The 20,572-nt window shown below is 44.7% G+C and overlaps 1 protein-coding gene across 2 annotated transcripts in view; it reads left to right on the forward strand.

The window, feature by feature from the left end:
- igsf21a (immunoglobin superfamily, member 21a) overlaps nucleotides 1-20,572 on the forward strand; it is a 148,542-nt gene that overhangs the window by 90,679 nt on the left and 37,291 nt on the right. For both annotated transcript variants that reach the window (XM_019879522.1, XM_019879523.1), the window contains exon 4: nucleotides 3,010-3,128. In XM_019879522.1, coding sequence (XP_019735081.1) covers nucleotides 3,010-3,128 — 119 coding nt within the window. The remainder of the gene's footprint in view (nucleotides 1-3,009; nucleotides 3,129-20,572) is intronic.

The raw sequence follows: 20,572 nt of genomic DNA on the forward strand, positions 1-20,572 counted from the left end.
GGAAGGAACAGAGAGACAAGCTACATCAGCGCTTAGTCTCATCTAAGTAAAACCAATCACACATGCCTCAGTGCTCGCATTATCCTCATCGTTTTTGTTTTGTGTGTTGTTTTTTTTTTGTTTGTTTTTGTTTTTTTTTTCCTTGCAGGATACACGAGCGATTACACACCTTCTCTTTGCATGCTTAAGCTAACCTGCTTTGGCTACTTTGACCTTTTGTCGGCCTTAAAGCTTTGGGCCAGGAGGAATATCTGACGGCGTGCTTGTTATTTTGATGGAGGGATTGAGCGAAGGAGCGGCTTTCTTTCATGCTCCATTTCGTCGGTCCCACATGCTGGCATTAGCAAAGCAGCCGAGGGCGTCGTGCGGACAGGCCTCCTAAACAGGAAAAGAGCTTTCCGATAACAACCCCTGGGCGACGATCCATCCCCCCCTCTGCCGTGTTCTGGGCACGGTTCCCTCAGACAAAAAAAAAAAAAATGTGTGTTGATTCAATATCTTTTTGCACCGAGACAAACCAAAATATGGGCTCATTGAGATTGACGAGTTGAAGCTACTGCGTCTGTTATCCGGTTGAGTATGTGCTTTGGCAAAAGCCCTCCTCACAATGAGCGTCATTTGTCTCTGGCTCGCCATATCCATCCTGTCCAAACACTGCAAACTCATTCACTCTCTTTGCCTTCTTCACGTGAAGTGCAATATCCGCATGGCTTTCCTATTTTGGGAAGCGACTCTGCCTCCAAAACAAAACCCTGTAAGTTTGTTTCAGTGAAGACCGCGTGTCATGTGACTGACAGGCGATCACTTCAGCATATACCGCCGGCAGTTGGGATGCACCTCGGCCTCTTTTTGGTACGAGACAAGATAAGTGGTGCAGGAGATGGACAGGTGAATGGATAGGTTTCAGGACCGCTGTGAATTGTTTCTATTACCGATTCAAACCACCCGTGGATGGATGGAAAGCGATTCCTTGGAACTCTTTGTCGCCGTTTCTGAGATAAGCGTCTGACAGCTGGGGTTAGGCCACACTTGTAACTGTCTCTGAGTTGCTTTGTCTTTGGATTTGGGGGGTGTTAATAAACCCTAACAAGGGGGCTCTTGGAGCTTTCACTGAGTTCTGTCTTTAGGATAAAGTTTTGGGTTAGGACTCTTTTGAAGCCTCTGAGTTAAGAATTAGTCTTAAGTGTTTGGTGTAGGAATGAGGTTAAGTGTAGGTTTCGGGTTAGAGGACACTTTTTAGTTGGTCCTGAGATGAGCGTGAGATTTCCGAAGTTGAGGTAAGGGCAGCTTGCTTGCTGTCTCCGAGTGCGGGGTGGAGGGTTAACGGTCAGGCTTCGACGCTCTTGAAACCCCGGCCCGAACTTTGTGTGTGCTGACACCAACCGCGTACGGTTAATTCACTTTACAGCTCAGTTACATCTGCACGTCCACGAACATGGAAAGAAGACAGGGAGTCTCATCCTCACTCCCAAAAATCATATACAGTACCGAAAACTACATAGAACAATTGTGCAATATTTATCAAGAGCGTCAGTATTGATTCTCACCGACAAACACTGGTCGGGTCTGTCTGAACTCACTGCAGTTGGAGTGTCCTTTCCGGCCTCCTTCTGGCAGACGGCGCATATCCTCCCCTTGATGTTCTCCGTCTCTCTCTTTCTCTCTTGTCTCGATTTGAATCCGCGAATGCCGCTGCAGTCGAGCGGGACTGTGGAGACCAGCTCGGGCTTTGTGCGTAAAAACAAAAGCAACGGGCTACATCAGCGTTTACTAGGATGGAGCCAGCCAAGACAAAGCCAATTAGCTCCCCGCCGGGGAGGCTCACAGTGCTATGCTCATCATTTTATACTGTGGCGAGAGAGGGGAAAAAAAGAAAGAGATTATTTTACACTTATCCCCCGAGGAAGAGGTTGATACAATCTCCTTTCCTGTCTCGAGGTGCTCACGCTTTTTTTTTTTTTAAATATATACTTTGCTTTTTCAAACATTTGTTCATCATTTCAATTCGTATTTGCTTTTGGCAAGTCTTCTTTTGACGATGGCGACGACTATCTCACTTTTGTTGTCTTAGCATGGCGAGATTGAGGCGTTGCTTTGTTAATGGAGGAATTTAGAAGGTTAGGGAACGAACCAATGGATGGATGGTAGAAATTGATATCGGTCGTGTGAGCTGATCAGGGGGCCACTCAGCTTCAGCCGAGATCGAAAGGGCGATAGATTGCTCTCATTGATGAACTAAGTTTGATGACAGACACCCTGCACCTAATAATCGGAAATTTGGGTCCATTCGTGGAATCGGATATGCCCCCGTACTGATTTCCGTTTTGCATCCCACTAACAGTACAGTCAAACTTCCTGACAACGTACCTCGAGGGACATCACAAATCTGTCCGTCATAACGGCAGTTCGTCAAAACCGTTTCCAATAAAATGGCCGCCAACTGCCATGTACAATACAGAAGGCACACCTGGAAATAGACACATCGCTCCAAAACAGCGGCCTCGCGCGGCAAACCGGAAAGCGTGTCGTTACCGGTCTATCTGTCCTTGAGCAACCGCGGGTGAGTCACCGCAGCGCTCAGCCGAGATATCATCGAGGGACTGCGGATGACATTGTCGGTATTGCGAAATATTTCTGTGCTGCGCAGGAGCTCGGAGAAGGTTTCCTTTTGGAATAGTCTCGTCGATGAAGATACGTGATAACTCTTGTCATGAATGAACGTGTTCATCTGTGATCCATGCTTGTTTTGTTGGTCATTTGATTCATGCGAGAAACACACGTCCTCGAAACTCCCTTGCAACATTCCCATTTGAAAGGTGACGCAAGACAAGGAGTGAAGGCAAAAGTTTTCGTAAGCACATCTTGGACATGAGCCATTTGCACTGTTTAGCCGTGAAAGGTGAAATTTCTGCTGCCGAATTGGCCGAAAAAGGCTTCATTGTCACGTTTTCGTGGACTGCGGATTGTATTTTGACCTTTGGCTTCGCCTCACTCGCTATGTTTTCACAGGCTCCCGGAGGTTCGGATTTCGGACAACGGACCGTACGAATGCCACGTGGGCATCTACGACCGGGCAACCAGGGAGAAGGTCGTGCTGGCGTCGGGGAATGTCTTCCTTACCGTCATGGGTGAGTTACTACCCTCCATCCTTGTCGGGTTCTGGGATCAGAGTTTTTGGTATATTTATCGTTTAAAATATGACTTGTAAACTTTTGCAGGGATGGCATCAATTTTTGGACTTGTAAATAGCGTGGTTTATTTTACACCGGGCCATTCCGTGTCCGGATCTTATTGATATGTGCTGTCTCTACGTGTAAAGCAATGCACGTGTCAAGTTGGGTGGCAATCTGTCTTGAGTGCTCTCGCTGTCGTGTTTTCTCTCCGTTTTGATTTCAAGACCGGGCGATTCGAACGAGCCAAAACAAGTCTGCCGGCTCTGTTCACGTATCTCTCAAATGTTTTGACTACATTGTTTCATTCCCAGCCTTGAGCTAAACTAACGCTAATGCTAGCTTGAGCTTGTGCCGACCGGACCCAAGTTGGATGCCGGCTCTCCTTGTCAAAGTTACAAGTGGTGACCAAGGGGTCTCCTCGCTGGGGCGTAAAGAATTGAACGACGCAGTCGCCGGGCCGACCGGAGCATCGCCCGACTCGACTGGGTTCTTACATTACCTCTCCGTTGGAGACGAAGACGAATGGCCTCTGGCATGGTGGCTAATTGCCGTCTAAACTGAAACAGAATTATTCATAACCTATTAGTGCGTCAAGTTCAATAGGAAGTCGAGGAGCGGAGGCAAGCAAGGAAGCAGAAAGAGCGAGGGAGAGGGAAAGAAACAAAGTTTAATTAATAGCAAGCAGTACACAGAGAGTATGTGAATTTTTTAAAGGGCTTCATAAATAAGAATTATCTTTTTAATGAATCCCCCTGCCAAGAATTGCAGTCATCCAATTTTAAAAGGCTAAACCCTGAACTGTTGCCCCCTTTCTCCCGTAGTCCTTCACTGCCTACAGAGTCCCTTGCTTCATTTTTCCGAGCTTGACTCCACCGACACCTTCTCCGCCTTAAATGAAATCAAATAAGTCACCTCACTGTCGTGCACATTTGCACCTTAAGCCGTAACCATGACTACTGCAGTGTCATAATATACAGACCTTGAAATGTAAAGTAATTAAGATTGTATTGGATTTTTTAATATATTTTTTTAAAGCACAGTAATACCCTCATACTGTTCCAGCGACCTAGTTATGAACATCATTTTTCTACAATGCACTGTACGCCCATAAGTACCGCCAGCTATTACTCGCTACTGCGGCGCACGAATACAAATGGACCGCGGCAAGTCATTCATTGCAAAGATCAAGCCCATAGATTCTTCTCGAACCCAACAAGCGCGCGGGCGAGGAAGCACAGCAAACTTCAGCCGCCGTTCTCAATCATTTTTTGTTTTATGACAACAATCACGCTTGACGGCAGTGATTGGGTTCAACGAGCATGTTTTACCCCTCCCCTGACTCCTTTGATCAGAGTTTGATCAACGCTAACATCCAAACGCCGGTGGGCGCCAAACAGGCGCGCCTGGAGAGTCTCAGTTGGCATGCAAATGAAGTCACCTGTTTGCAATATATTGCCATCTGCGAGTGCAATAGAGAAAACACTTGTGGATATTTTTAAACCGAGATTTATTTCACAGGCTGTTGAGTCACATTTTAGCTGGTTGAAAAAAAATTATGTGAAGTGAATGCACGGATTTATTTCTAACTATTTTTGAACAAGATTGTTGAAAATGTGTGCACGGGCAGACAAGGATGTAGTACGGAATTGTCGAGGTACATCATTGAACCGATGCGCCATTTTGGGGGTGTGGCTAAAACGTCTCCGAGTGACGCAGGTGGGTGACCAGAAGAGTCTCCCCCCCCCCCCCATGATGGTATATGACATATTTGCAATACAGTATTTTGTGACTGGCTAGCTTTAAGTGGCTAACTTTAGGTTAGGCTAGGCTAACTTAATCCTTTCATGCATGATTTATGATAACTTCCATCTGGATTCTTATGCATTTTCGGTGGGGGCGGGTTTCATTTATGTCGAAGAAAGTATCTTTTGAATATCTGTCCATTGTGGTGACCGCCGTGTCCCTGAAAGGCTTAAAAATGAGACGAGATTCAACAAACATCGCTAACCCTTTTGTTTTGCTGCACTGAACACTCATTCAATGCCAAAAACGTTCTTTCGTGTTTTTTTTTAAGAATCCAGGCATTCAATTCCAGGTCTTTATGTGTTTTTGAAAAAAAAAAATCAAATGGTTAGGTAACACGTCTGCCTCACAGTACAGAGGTGAAGGAAGGTTCGATTCCGGGCCTTCCTGTGTGGAGTTTGCATGTTCACCCCATGCCTGCGTGGCTTTTCTCCGGGTAGTCCGGTTTCCTCCCACCTTCCAAAACCAAGCATGGCAGTCTAATGGAACACGCAAGCTTGTTCAAATTTGGACTCAGTCATTACTGTCGGGTTCCCATCCTCGTTGTATGTAGCAACCCTTGCCCACGCAGTCTTAATTTTCGAACGATTGACGTTACAAAACCACATTAATGCGGCATTTCAGTCTATTGTGATTCAATTACGTCGGGGTGAGAGTTCTGACCCATCACCAATCACATAAAATAGATATTTCATTGTGCGGACAGAGACGTATCCATCTTGATGAAGCTAAGGTCATAAGTCTGCCTCACAGTACAGAGGTGAAGGAAGGTTCGATTCCGGGCCTTCCTGTGTGGAGTTTGCATGTTCACCCCATGCCTGCGTGGCTTTTCTCCGGGTAGTCCGGTTTCCTCCCACCTTCCAAAACCAAGCATGGCAGTCTAATGGAACACGCAAGCTTGTTCAAATTTGGACTCAGTCATTACTGTCGGGTTCCCATCCTCGTTGTATGTAGCAACCCTTGCCCACGCAGTCTTAATTTTCGTACGATTGACGTTACGAAAAGACATTAATGTGGCATTTCAGTCTATTGTGATTCAATTACGTCGGGGTGAGAGTTCTGACCCATCACCAATCACATAAAATAGATATTTCATTGTGCGGACAGAGACGTATCCATCTTGATGAAGCTAAGGTCATAATTTCAGGCTTTGAGGCTGAGAGGAATCAATATGTCTTTTGCCAGCGTTAGAGATTGGGTCATTATTTGTTATTACCCAAAGTGATTCCTACGCTACATTGCAAAGCTGACAAGGAAAGGTCATTTGTCATTTGCCTCCTCGCTCTTGATTTGACCTTGAGAACCCGAGGGTCTTGTGTTGTCCGCCGACCGCTGCGTTTGGTCTCGTTGGGAAATTCTGTTCACAAACGCCGAGGTAAGAGAATCCTGCGCAATTTATCAGCGCACCGAGACCAGCGCTACGGCGTGGAGAGCCTAATTACCTGCTCATCGCATAAAAGCAGGATTTGCTTGAATAATTGATGCTCAACTTTAATTAAGCGCTGCGAATATTTCTCTGCTTGTCTATAAATCGGCGGGATTAATGGCGCCGGAGCTAGCTTGGATGCAGAAGAGGCTGCGGCCGCGCTTTGATGGATTGCCGGCGAGGGAACGTGAACATGGCGGCCGCTATTGACCCAAAGACTGTGGCCTGATTTTTTATTTTTATTTTTTTAACGCCTTTTTCCAGTCCAGCTTCTTGTTCAAGGCTTTCCTGATATGATTTGTGATATATTTGTCACTTAGCCTATTTTTTACCTTTTTCTCAAAGGGTTCCGCTAGCGTTGAATCGCGCTGTTGACTTTGTACGCCGCACGCAGAAGGCAACGACGTGACACTTTGCGACAAGATGATGCAGCTTCAAGCGATGTGCCCTAATTTGATTGTTCTCTTGTCCTCCGGCAACAATTTGTCTCTATACTATCAACACCCCCCCCACCGCTTGCTTGGTTGTTGTTGTTGTTGTTGTTTATTTATTTCTTTATTTTTAAAGAAGAAACATCCGCCGCTCTGTTTCATTCCAGCTCTTGACATTCCGTTTAAACGACTGGCTAAAGTGACAGCGCCAATAAAACTGCTGGCTCAGAGCCCCGTGGAGGGAGGAAGCAAGAATGAGCAGATGAATTATTAAATGTTTGTCTTTGAGCTAAACCCTAGGGTGATGAGTGAGGCAGAAAATAAACAGCTCAAAAGCTTCCTGAAGGATTTTCCCACCCGACGCTGAGCTGGTAGCCTGGGCATCTTTTTCTCTGATCAAGACTTTGTCAGACTTTACAGTCCTGATTGTTCTTCTTTTATTATTCAACAAAACAAGAACCGAAAGCTTGATCGGCGCAACCTCTTTTGTGTCGTTTTGTCAAAATTGAGCGAATGTATGGCGCCTTGGAGCCATGAGCTCCACCATGGCGGCTGCCTTTTGAGTCAACCTTGGAGCCATCAATGAGGCATCCATGAGCTCCACCATGGCGGCTGCCTTTTGAGTCAGTCCGCTTACCCTTTTCAGCAGAGCGGACAGGCAACGAGCAGCGGGTGCTTGCGTCATCCTCGTCAGCTTCTATTCTGCCGCTTTTCTTCGAGGGGGAGTCCTCCAATTGCATCCGCAGAGCCGGACATTTGTCAAGATTAGCCTATGTGGCCCTTGTAAAATGTTCTCACCAAAATCATTTGACAGTGGTTTTACCGTATTTTCCGCACTATAAGGCACACCGAAAGCCATTCAATTTTCTCAAAAGCCGACAGAGCGCGTTATAATCCAATGCACCTTCTATATGGAGAAATATTCTGATTTCTTGGATGGAGTATTTTAAATGTTTTTTAAAGCGCTTTGTTACAGCTGCAGCGGGTGTGAATGCACTTTATCAATAAAGCTGTATTGTATTGTATGGTATTCCCTTTGGCGTAGCGTAATAACAATAGCTTATGTTGAATTTAACACAATGGTGGCAAACCTCTGATGGGAGATTACTGCCTGGGTGGTGAGTCGCTTCGCATTTCCGAATGTAGCTAATTTAGCTGTCTCTTGCCACGTCTTCTTGTGATTTGTCTTCCTGACTCTTCTGGACAGATATCGCTCTGCCTGTCATTTGAACCTGCTACTCAATGGCATTTATCTTCAAGAGTTTGGAACAGAGCGAGTGTGAGCCGCTGCAACGGACAAACTGCGGTGACTGCTTGTGACGTTGAGAGATATTTATGAAACACCTGAAGGGCAGCACGGCCGCAGTATGTTTCCTCGGCCTCGAGAGTGAGACAGAGCAGCGTTGCCGGAGCTTTGTGTCAAGAACACGTGTCATCTATCGCCCATTCTTAGTTTGCAGGGGATGACGGGAAGCACACCGTGAGGGATTTTTGTGGGTTTTTTTTTTTTTTACACTTCATAACCACAGCAGCAACGGCTTTTGTCATTTTTGCAGTGTGGCTTAGTGTCGTCGTCTCCAATGAGGTTTATACTACTGTAAGGTAATCGTTGCTACTTTTAGACATCGTAAAGGGACCTGCCATCTCATTCCCCATTATTCCAATGCATAACATCACTTGTCCACTTTCTGGCTAATGCCTTGCATCATTCCTTTTTTTTTTTTGCTTATCGAGGGTCATGTCGCATGGGCTTTTGGAGGAAATGTCAGAATGGGGCCTCCAGAGCCACACCTGGACTTGAACGGACAGGACCCATGGAAGGTAGTCTCCAAGTGCCCACTTCAGAGATCTGTGGTCTCCCGAGCCAACTTTCAATCATGCGCCGCGGAGGTACGCTTATGAACGTACTCTGCTAGCATCAACCTGCCGCAGGAGTCGTTCGTGGCACATTAGTTTCTTCTTCTGCCACATCAAGCACTATCAGCACGTCTTAAAGGGAATGAGAGACGTTACTTCGATCACGTCGGCTTTGTTTGCCCCACCCCCACCCGCTGCCCCGTCCGCGTCTGCAAAAATATCAACACAAGGTCTAACACGCCTCGGTGTAGAGTTAGTCAGCCTGCCATGCTCGGTTTGCACTGGGCATGAAAATGGTTTTGTAAAAACACACGATCACAAATAAGTCATATTAACAAAGAAGGAACTGTGCCGAAGACCACCTTGTTGAATGTTTGTGTTTCTTCCAGTGCACGTTCACTTGAGTGAGGGGTGTGACTTTCGTCAAATGTTTGAAGATGTGAGGGAGTGTGAGGGAACTGATACTCCATTCAAATCTTTCAAAACTGTGAAATTCACTTCAGCATAAACTCTTCAGGACTTTTTTTTTTTTTTTTTCTTGGACACCGTGCACGCTGAGTTTCCAGATCCAAAACACGCCAAAACATTGACAAACATTTCACATTTCAGACAGCTTGGCTGCCAGCATCTGGTGTTCTTGTCAGACGGTTGCTTTTAACACAGCAGCACAGGAGAATTGAGTGCCAGGTGTTGAATTTCACTCACTTTCACACAGAAACAGTTACGGCTCGGATATGACCGCAAAGTCAGGCTAATGCCAGGCAGATTTCAGCCCTCCCACGCTGTCGTTTTGCTCTCGCCATTCTGCGCTCTATCACACCGAACGGTGACATGGAAAAGTTGGAGGGCGGGAGGGGTGGGCAAAAGAAATGACCAAGGTTGTCTTTAGCGCAAACTTGTTGGACCTACCTGAGAAAACTTTGAGCAAATCAGCACTTTTTTTTTTTTTTTTTTTGGTCAAAGAAACACAGTTAAAACACAGAAGACTACATCTTCAAAGTGTTCCCAGAGTCTTTTAACGCATCACTTTAAAATAACCTTGTCTTGTCTTTCATGATTCCTTTCATGGTTCCCTCGCTCATCCTGAGACGTGGATGTCTGATATGGAACACAACGGCTCCCCTGATGCTCCCCTTTTTTTGTTCTCTGCACACTGTGAAGTGGAAGCTAGCGTTCTCGTAGCACATCAACCACCCCCCCCCCATCTCCCCTTTCGGATGTCTTCATCGCTTGCTTCCCCAACCGGGTCCCTCCTCCCCATCAAGAAAGGCCACAGAGGAAAAGCAGATAAAAGTCCCTTGACCATTTACCTCACGATTACCTTCGCTTGATACCTCGTTTTTTTTTTTTTTCTTCCCCCTGCGCCAAGCGATAGCCACAAAAATAGTCTGTCTTTCACAAGTTTGACAAAACTTATCAGACCGTCTTATCATTTTGCGCTTGTAACGGAATAGCTTCAACCTCTTGAAGAGGTTGAGCGTTTTTTTTTTTTTTTCTTAAATTTAATTAAACTTTCAAGAGACTAACTGAAGGGCATCTGTGACGTGAAGAATGTCAGCCAAAAAGCACGCGGAAGGATGAAAGCGGGCCCGCGTGTCTCGCCGAGGCTTTAATAGCATTCCTTACGTGATGATTTGATATATTTTTATCTTTTTCCCCGCTGTCTGTTGAACTTTTTTTGTGTATAATTATAACAAAACATGATATGAAATCACCTGTCTGCTGTTTATAGCCGGCTTTGAGATTAATTTTCAGCTGCTCGCGGTCAATCTTCTCGCTGCGCTCACTTATCAGTAGTTTTGAATCTGTCTCCCATTGAAGCAGGGATCTTAAAGCGTCAGCACATGAAAAAAAAGTGAAATGGGACTATTAAAATGGCGTTCCAGGTCTTGTTGAGCGGCGGTCATTCAGGGTTTCTTGTCTGAGTTCTTTAGGTCAATTTCTCAATCTCTCAATTGTCAGCCCTCAGGCAACCCCTTGAACGATTCGGAACGCTTGCAAAGGATTGGGTGCAAAAAGAGATCAGGATACGACACTTTTTTTTTTTCACAATGTAGAATATTTCCCCGTATGTCTTGATAACATCCATAATGGGAGGGAATGTACTGGCTTACGTGGTAAACGTATCTCTTTGAGCATCTGGGACATAAAGCAGCCCCTCCCCCTTGGTCTGTCTCGGCTTCCGTGATCGAAAATGCTAAAATGCCGCCATGTGCTACAGTACCTTTTGCGGCCTCTGCGGCCGCAGAGAGCATTGTGTAAATGTAGCCTTGCGTGTTGCAGGTTTGATTCTGAAGTGATTTTGTAACCATGTCGGACTGCCATTATTATCGTCCAGATTATGTTGATGTGGTCGCTCCGACACATAGACTGCAAGTCTGAAAACTCTCCGACTTTTCTGAAAGAGTTTATGTCACTGTGATCTTAGCTGTTGGAGATTGGACACTAATCTTGGACGCGCAAAAGGATTTGGAGAGACGGCCCCAATGAATAAATACAAACATACATAAACACCCACTGGAAGACGAAGTCGCTTTTGAAAGAAAATCTTAAATCGGGGTCCAACCGATTGTGAGTGCCAGCAGATATTTCTAAAGCTGAATAGCAATAAAAGCAAGAGCGGAGGAATGGAAAATGCTCAGAATTTTTCAGCGATAAATCTCATGAGTCAAAAGTCAATCAATTGGTTGAAAGCAAAGACAGAAACAAATTCTTTGCAAATGAACTTAGACTCAGGAAATTAGACATGCAATTCATTGAATAGGAAGACATATTTTATACACACGCACACACACACACACACCCGCGCGCGCGCACACGTACGCATATCCAAAGACACTTACCTAACCCCTTTGGAAAAACTATGCATTGAGCTAGCAACCCCTCCCAGTTGCAAAAAAATCCTATCTGCCCCATTTATAATACGCAAATACTGTATCAAAATGCTACCCTATTCTCCTCTTCTCTCACCTCCGTACCAGAACAGAGGATATCAGACGTTTAGTTATATAATGCAGTGAGCAATAGATGAGAGGGGGAAGTGCAGTTTCCTCAATTCGGGTTTCAACATCACAAGCAGCAGCTGCCTCATCGCTCGGCACACTCCAAAAGCACTTTTGCAGGAGAGACTGTTTATGGAAATGAAGCCTCGCCTACAGTCTTGCGCCCTCATATTTGCCATGCGCCGCCGCAATGTGTGCATCGGCGGCACCGACGCCGCCGTACTGCGACCGACGCAACTTAATTGACTGCCGTGTCGACCCGACGAGCCCTCGCGGGGACTGACGCGGCACGCCGGGGAGCAATGCAGCGGGAGTTCAAAATCGCTCTTGAAGGCGGCAAATGACAGTCAGAGTGCTCATCGTATGAGAAAAGACTTATCTGGCTCGACCAGTCATATCAAAACATTGACTCATAAATCCAGTCTACTTGAGTGAACTAGTCGCGAGTTGGTACGCACAAGTTCACCTTGTTTCTTTGTTTTTTTTCTTTGGAACTTATCCTCCTCTTTGCGTTTCTCTATTCTTTCTCGAACGTCAAAAGATGACGCCCAAGCTCTAAGAGCAAAGAAGTAACCAATGTCAGTGGAGTATTGTGGAAGTGATACATCGACGGACGTGCTAACCGGTCGACCGCCGTGGCGCCCTAACACAAACATTACAAAATAAATCAGTAGTAGCACACCATATAATTTGTAGTGAGGCAGTGAATACCAATGAACTCCAAACACAAATTAGATGAAGTGAAAAATCCAGCGCCGTTTGTCATCCGCGCAGCGGCAGGCGCTGAATTGCTATAAAATGAACAATGCAATAAATATACAATAATAACCAAATAAATCAACGCTATCCAATTTAGCAAGTTACATAGAGGCAGATACTGACAATAAATTAGAAGATAAAACTAAGACAATCGAGTGATATTTTTTAAAAAATGCAAAATTGATCAAATCAAATTGGGTCTCCCACGTCGAGAAGCATTCTGCGCATATTCAAGATAAATCAATTCTTAAAACCAACAGATATAACGTGTAACTCGCTGACAGAGTGAAGGTGAATATTTGTCTGTCTCCATGTGTTCCCTGTGATTCACTGGCAGCCAATCCAGAGTGTACTGCCTTCTTTTTGCCCAAGGTCTGCCGGGATAGGCTGCAGCTGGTCTTCACAACCCTGAACAGATTAAGCAGTAATAGAATATCAATAAAGTCGTACAATACAAACAAAAAGCAGTGGGCTGAGATGTGAACCTTGGGGAACACCATGACATTAAATAGTAACCAAAGTCAAGACAGAGATTGCAATTAAAAATCATTTGCATGGAAGACAGAACAATAAGTTGTGGTGTTGTTCCGGCAGCTCTGCTTTGTAACCGTTTGGAAAATAACACCCAGTGGAGATATTTTATTTTTACATATTTACGGAAGAATGTGCAGAGTGTAAAGCGAAAGCGGGCGCATGGGTATACAGTATGCAGCTTCATGTGTGCCAAAGTCAATATGTTTGTCAGATTGCCCCCAACCACGGTAACCGTGCTCTGTCAATGATTCCTTATTTTCCGTATAATGAACTTTCTCTCTCTCCCTGCGTGCTGGCTGCCCGCCCGCCGCCTGTGACTTTGCCCCGGAGCACCGTCACACGTTTTCCTATCTTATTGTGACTGAATGTCTGTGGAATCGAAACGAGCGCGCAACCCAACTTACAATTAGAGCTCAGCTATTTCAATTACATTTTTTTGAGGGGGTTTTATACTTTTTTTTTTTTTTTTTTTTTGCTTTGGCACGCCACCTTCATCAAGATGAATACACTGTCACATTTGCTAGCTCACGCAAAATGAGGCTTCGGCGGCCATTTCTTTTCATCACATCATTTTAGAGGGCACTTTGTCCAAATCCGTTGACAATAATACCTTTCGCCTCGCTCATAATTTCTTATTACGGAGTCTGCACTGACAACTTATGCATACGTCGTCCTCGGAAGTTTCACAGGTCCTCCCAGAAAGCAAACTGCCACTGCCCGCACTGAATCAAATATAAGTGACAGCATCATCTCCAAAACACTGACGTCTTCATACTGGACGCCCCAAATGCGTCACTCACTGGAGCGGTGTCCTATTCACAGCTCAACAATCAGGAAAACTGAGATGGTCAAAAAAAAAAAAAAAAAAAACGTTTGATGTGAACTCGCTTCAATTCAGTACTACATAGTTCTCAGCGTTTGCAAATGTGCATTCTGCATTTTCAATTTAGGTGACTTCAAAGTGTCTTTCAGTGTAAATATATTTTCCTGCAGCAAACAAAATGGTCTCTTCTATCGATTCTGAAACCTTCAAAATTGCAATTCCAATAATGTCTGCTCGGGCTCATAAATACATGCTGTTGTGCGTGAGTTTAAGTGTTTGGGTGGCTGGAAGTCACGCCTCCTCGGCACCAGGAGAAATTGCCAATAAATCCTCACCGTGGGAACAAAACGCTCAATTTCTCAGTGACGACAAACTACACCCCCGATTTGCATTCGCACGTCTGTCAGGGAAATGGAGAAGTGTGCTTTCACATGGAAATGTGCTCAGACGAATAATCAACTTACAGATTGCATTCACTCGCTTCGCTTTGTTATTTTTTTTTTCTTTTTGCATTGATTACCACATGTCACTCAGGTCCTTGAAACAAAAAAAATAACAAAAAAACTCACAGCACAGCCCGTCTAAACTAACCACAAGTCTTAAATGTAATCGTCGCTGCAATACTTGAGCATTTAAAGTAGTTGATTAAAAAGTCTGAGCTGGGAATAGAAATGATTTTTCCTGTGATGGGCGTTCTGTGTTCTGAACTGACGGGACAGCAGACTCGCTCATGCTAATGTTTCCCAAGCTTTTTGACAGATGGCACGTTGGATTTTATATGCTGTATGCTTTACTTTATTAGCCCGTCTCCTTACAACCAAGACCCTTAAACGTGACATTTACTAGCACTGTACCATTATGCATCATTTTCATTTCACTAAATTATTATGGTCACGGCTATGTCCTAAGTAGCATTGAGAGTGACCTACTGTGTGCCAAATGGTGGGGTCACATTAAATTTAATGCCACTAATGTGTTAAAATCAAGGTGACGAGTCAAGACGTACCGCGTGCCAAGCGGTGAGCTTGCATTCAGCTCTCTTGCTCTTGCGTGTTGCTTACATTCGAATATGCGTTTCAGGTTGTCCAGTGTGGACAAGTGGAACCAATTGTAAGACTTTAGAAATGTCATGAACAATTGATAACTGTTGATATTGACGCAAGGATATGCTGGCCTTTGAAACGAAGCTCGATCCTTTTTTTCATGTGTCTATTCAAAAGTTGCTTATTGTGTATATTATATTGTATATTTGTAGCTGCACCTTATAGTGCGGAAAATACGGTCCTACTTTCCTGTTAGTCAGGGATTTGGCAGGATCTTGTAGCATCCTAGCTTGTTACAGAAAGAGCAGGGTCGGTTTCTTTCACCATTGAATGTTTGCTGTATTTGAGTCTGTCAACATACTGTACACGAACACATGCTTGAAAAGCAATAAAACCACTCGCATGCATCATAAACGCTCTGCCATTCAACATATAGCAACATCATTGACATTCAAGAATTACATCTTCTCATGTTTTTTTTTCCCCCCCGACCTCAATTTTCCTCTGCACTCTGCATGACATGATTGCGTGGTAGCTTGTTATGTACAAAGCGTACAGACGGCACAGTAAATTGTCTAACCGGCCTTTCATGGAGAAAAGAAGTCCAACAGAAGACATGATGGCTCTTGTCCTCATTTGACATTACATGACAGACCTTTTTTTTTTCCCCAAGGTCACTTTTGTCAGTGCAACGTACCTTTTGAGTTCGTTTTAAAGCATCAGTCCGATGACCCGCATCACCCTTTTGCAAATCAGATGGAATTTCGAACTATTCGCCGACTGAGTCTCGCCAAGCTGCCTTTGTCAAAGAGTCATTTGGTCAGAAGAGAAATTGAAAAGAAATGGAGTCGCTTTAATTCGCTGAACGTCGGCAAAAAAAGTGTGGACCCTGGTGACTGGGTTGCCAGTAACTAATGGGACGATGAGTCTCCCGAAGAACATTTTTGGTGCGGGAAGAGCTGTTTTGGTTGATTTCTAACCACACAGCCAGATAGTTTGGCAAAACCAATGCCAAGTCATTCAAGAAGGTTTCCGGACCGGGGAGGCTTCATTGGGAAATTATTCCCATGCAAATCGTGTTTTGTCTCGTGTAACAACTGCTCAGATGACATTCGGCATAACCTGATTGCCTTTATCTATCGTCGTCGTATAATCTCACACATCTTTCCATGCCTTTCTTTGAAATAAGTGTCAACATGCAAAACAACGCCTCCATATAGGAGCACACCTTGACATGAATTATGCAAAGTGATGTCTCATACTTTTCTGGATAAATCCATCTCATCCAACTTCCCACGACGTTAACTGTAATTAGCCCCCGTTTATCTCCAAGTGCTTTGCTGAAAAGCCGTCAAAGAAACAAAAACAGGCGACACTAAAGCGTCGTCTGGCACTCGTGACTGAATGGGTGGGAGAGTTCGGACTAAGGGAGAAGCGCTGTAGTATTTTTCAAGTCATTTTGTGTCATGTTGCGAGGTGGTGGTGGACCCCAAAAAAAGCAGGCAGGAGGGAGGAGCAGGTTGTACTTGAAGAAGTGTATTAAAACAGAGAAAACTAAATCCAAAACAAACATAGTCCAAAGTAGCAAACAAATATCATAACTGAAGCTAAAACACAACCATGACCAAAAAAAAAAAAAAAAAACATGACAGCAGCAGAGAAACGGCAACAAACAAACATGACAACAGCAAAAAGCAACAATGACCCTGACACTGAGTGTTCGGGCTGGGAGTCCTTTTAAAGCACTAATTACATAATGACCAACAGGTGTGCAGCTGCAGGGAGCGCCCTACAGTGCCACCTGTTGGTCCCAAACCGAATCATGATATTTTGAGATGCCCAGTTTGTTCCAAAAATGATTGTCGGGCAAATGCAGTTGCACCACAAGCCCGTCTCTTTTGACCGGTCATAATAGGATACAATTTAGGTTGCGTTGAAAAGTCAACATTGTGATCTAAGGTTGGGTTTTTATTGTATTCATTGTTCAAAAGTAAGGTCATAATAACATTCATAATTTAAGGTACAAGGTAAATACACAACGGTGGCCCGAGAGTGCAAATCACAAACACAAAAAACAAGCAGAAGAAAAATAAAAATAAAAATGACAAAAACACTTTACAAAAGTCGAAAAAACAGATGCAATTAAAAAAATCACAAAATAAAAAAAAAACAAGCACACAAGAAAAAAGGAATCGCAAACGTGACCAAATATAAGTGAGAAATTTTAACGCACCATTTTTTTTTTCAGTGTATGAGGTGCCAAGAAGGTTTTGGGGCTCGTGTCAGGGACCCCGAGACTCCAAATATCATCAGCAAAAACATGCACTTGTAAAAAAATGGCATGTTGAAACCCCTCAAAAGACGACTGATTCGCCAGAAGACTCATTTAATTCTAAATAGCAATTCCAAGAAGTATTTTTAACAGTATTTTTTTGAAAGAGCATTCGGTCATTTAATCGATGCCGCAGCTAAGCACAAAAGCAAGCCTATGTGGCTCTTTTGTAGCGCGCACTCATCCAAAACATCATCACCACATGATGAGAAGATATTTTGAGTCGCCGAGACATTTTATGGTGAGTGGGGCGGCGGTTTGAAGGCGGCGCATGATTGGCCATTCACACATCAGCCGAGTAATTTATGTTCTCTTAAGTGTGACACAGTAGAACAGCGACTTGAGGAGAAGACCGCAACGCGGCACCGCTCGCTCTCCTTTTGCGTACAGCGGGACGCCGCAAGATAAAATTAGCGCTGATGGTTGTGAGCGGCACTCGGTCGCGTGAAAAGCTTTTGGCACACTTGAACACAGCGGGAAATAGAGCCATCAGTGGTCGTCATCGCCATTTTCGAACAGTCCAATGCATTTGAATCCGCGTGTCCTTCAGGAACTGGATGGACACTGCAAACAAAACACCTTCTTGGGAGAAGAGTATTTGCTTTTTGTTTCTTCATCTAGTGTCTTTCAAGATGCTTCTCGCACAGTTACTGGAGGCACTTCAAAGACAAGATGCTGCACCAGCCCAGTGAAGAAATGATAAACAACATCCGAGGGGATTTAGCATTAGCGTTAGCATGTTTCATCATTATTGCAATGTGGACCTGCGATGCGTTTGGAATCGAATTTCACCGCCGTCCAATCAACAACCTTTGTGTGCCCGCTTGAAATATGAATGTTTGATGTGGATTTCCCACTCGTAGATGTGCTGTTGCGGAGTAGGCGATAGTTTTTTCAAGCGTGGTGTCATTTTGCCACCTCAGCCTCAAAATTAGGGCATTTTAAAAATTGAACACAACATTTCACATGTGCAGCCAAGCCTTGCTGACACTCTTACGCAAACATTTGTCACAGGTGCCCCCAAGCCATATTGGGACCCTAAACTGTGTACTGTACGTTGACTTGGCTGCCAAGTAGGTGGCAGCAGCGTGGGGGTTGTGGCAGAGGGGGGCGCTTGGAGGGGCTTGAGTGTGTTTTGGAGCGGAGCAAAGGTAAACAGGCCAAACAGGAACAGATTGCTAACCCTAAACCCTCCGTCCTTGGGCAAAAACAAATGGACTTAAGGGATGAGGGTGCCAGCTACAGCATAATTAATGCCGGGCAGGATCCAGGGTGAGTCCCATCTGCTCACATGGAGGCAGTGAAAGAAAGAAACAAATCTCTTTTTTTTGGTCAGGGTGTCAGCCTTCAATCTGCACTGCCCCCCTTGCCTTCATTGCAAAAAGGTTGGGTACTCAAGTGACATAACCTGACTCAGACTTGAATTACTTTAACTCTTTTCGAACGTGGGACTTGCTTCGCTAAAATTAATGAAAGACTCGACTTTGAGACTTGAACCCCCACACACAACGTTTTGCCGTAACGAAAGTAGGACTTTAAAATGTACTTTATAAAACCCCACAGTAATAACATGCTTAAATAGAATGTCAAGAAATTAAAAGTTTGTGCATCATTTGTCATTGTGCATCCCTTTCTGGTCATGGGGAGCGCAATATAATTGATACATGAAGATATACAAAAAGAAGATGGTCAGAACTGCTCAGTAAGCCGCAGTAATGTAACTTTTTTTTTTCGTGCTTAAGAAAAATAATAGATGCCTGTGAGTATTGTTATATTTTCTGTCTACATGTGTTACTACCCTGTTTTTGTCTCTTGGATGATTATAACAAGTGATGGACAACTGAAGCTTCATGAAGCACTTGTGATAGTTGTTGACCCCTCTAGATGGCGCTCTTGGCTTAACGATACAGTGGAATTTAAAAACATTTCCATTGCACTAACCTTTGAATTCAAACCAAGAACACCATCTAGAGAAGTTAAAAAAAAGTCTCACAAGTGTTTCATGAAGCCTCATTTTCCCATCACGAGTCGTAACACCTCAATATCAATGCTTGTTTATTTTAGCCCATCTATGGCGTTTAAATTGTGTGTTAGCATTAAGATGGACCCTCATATGAAGTGAAGTTAAATGGCTGTTTTCAATACACAATGCGTAGTTTCATACACCGACATAAAGGAACACAAGCCCACTCCCCACTATCGCAGTCCGAACCGGCAGCATTTGTAGCGGAGCGCACGACATTGGTGCACGCAGGTGGTGCAAGTGTCCTAATATGACGTCCACTTGAGGGAGGCGAGGCAGCTGCCGTCGCTCAGTGACGCCTCAGCGACGCCATATGCTCTCCCACATGAACACGCGGGCACATTTCTTCAAGAGATAAATCCAAATCACACGGGTGCAACCCTCATAAGCTCGCTTGAATTCCACGGCCGTGATTAACAGCCAAACGAGCTGCGCGCAACGCATGTTTTTGGAATGTGGGAGGAAACCGGGGTACATCTCGTGTGTTGGTGGTCCTCCAATTGCTATTTAAGACCAACGGGAGACGACTTCTTTTTGCGTGGGATCTATTCGGGATGGGGTCCCTTGACTTCGATTGTATTTCGGGCTTCCAAATGTGCTCTTGGCTGCAGTTTTATGTTTTGCTCCGATTAACCGGATTTGGAGCGCAACCACACATTGAGCATTCCACAGTCGAGCTTCTAACGAGCATGTCGTCGACCGTCGGGGAGCGGGCTCATGTACACGGCCCGCGGCTGCCCGTCGGAAGTTGCCTCACATTCCTCCAGCCTCGGAGAATCGGCGGGATTGTACGACTGGCTCAGGAATGAAGCAATTAACTTTGAATGGATTAGGTGAAAGAGTCAATTAAGTTGACAATTTGAATTTCTAATTGCTTAATGTGCAGTAATGGATAGTTCTGTTACCACCGGTCACGCTCGATCTCTTATTTATGTCTTTGTGTCTGCAATTTGCATTTGCCAGAAGAAAAAAAAAAAAATCCAAAGTTTCCAATTGCCCTCCAACCTTTGATGAGTGGATGTTTGAACCACAAAGAAGGACAAATTGGCTTTTGCATGTCGCCGCGGAGGCAGAGGCGGTGTTGTGACTGAAGGACGCCAAACGCTCTCGAGCTCCGTTGTCTCTTAGCGTTAGCATCTCCGAGCCGGGCAGGTAATGGCATCCGCGGCGAGCTGTTGCCGGGTGCGGACGTGCCCCCTGACAAGCGGAGCTGAAGGTTCTTGTCCAGCGGACCGCTGCATTGCAAGCGAGGCTATTGGGTCTTAAGTCGTGGACTGTGGCTAAAATGTACTGAGTGACATTTTCTCCCGGCTTTGTGAAAATCTGCAAGCAGCGAAACATCCACTTTGAACGAAGCCCCAGAGAC

The sequence above is a fragment of the Hippocampus comes genome, unplaced genomic scaffold (genome assembly GCF_001891065.2).
Source record: "Hippocampus comes isolate QL1 unplaced genomic scaffold, H_comes_QL1_v1.1 scaffold44, whole genome shotgun sequence".
NCBI classification, from domain to species: Eukaryota; Metazoa; Chordata; class Actinopteri; order Syngnathiformes; family Syngnathidae; genus Hippocampus; species Hippocampus comes.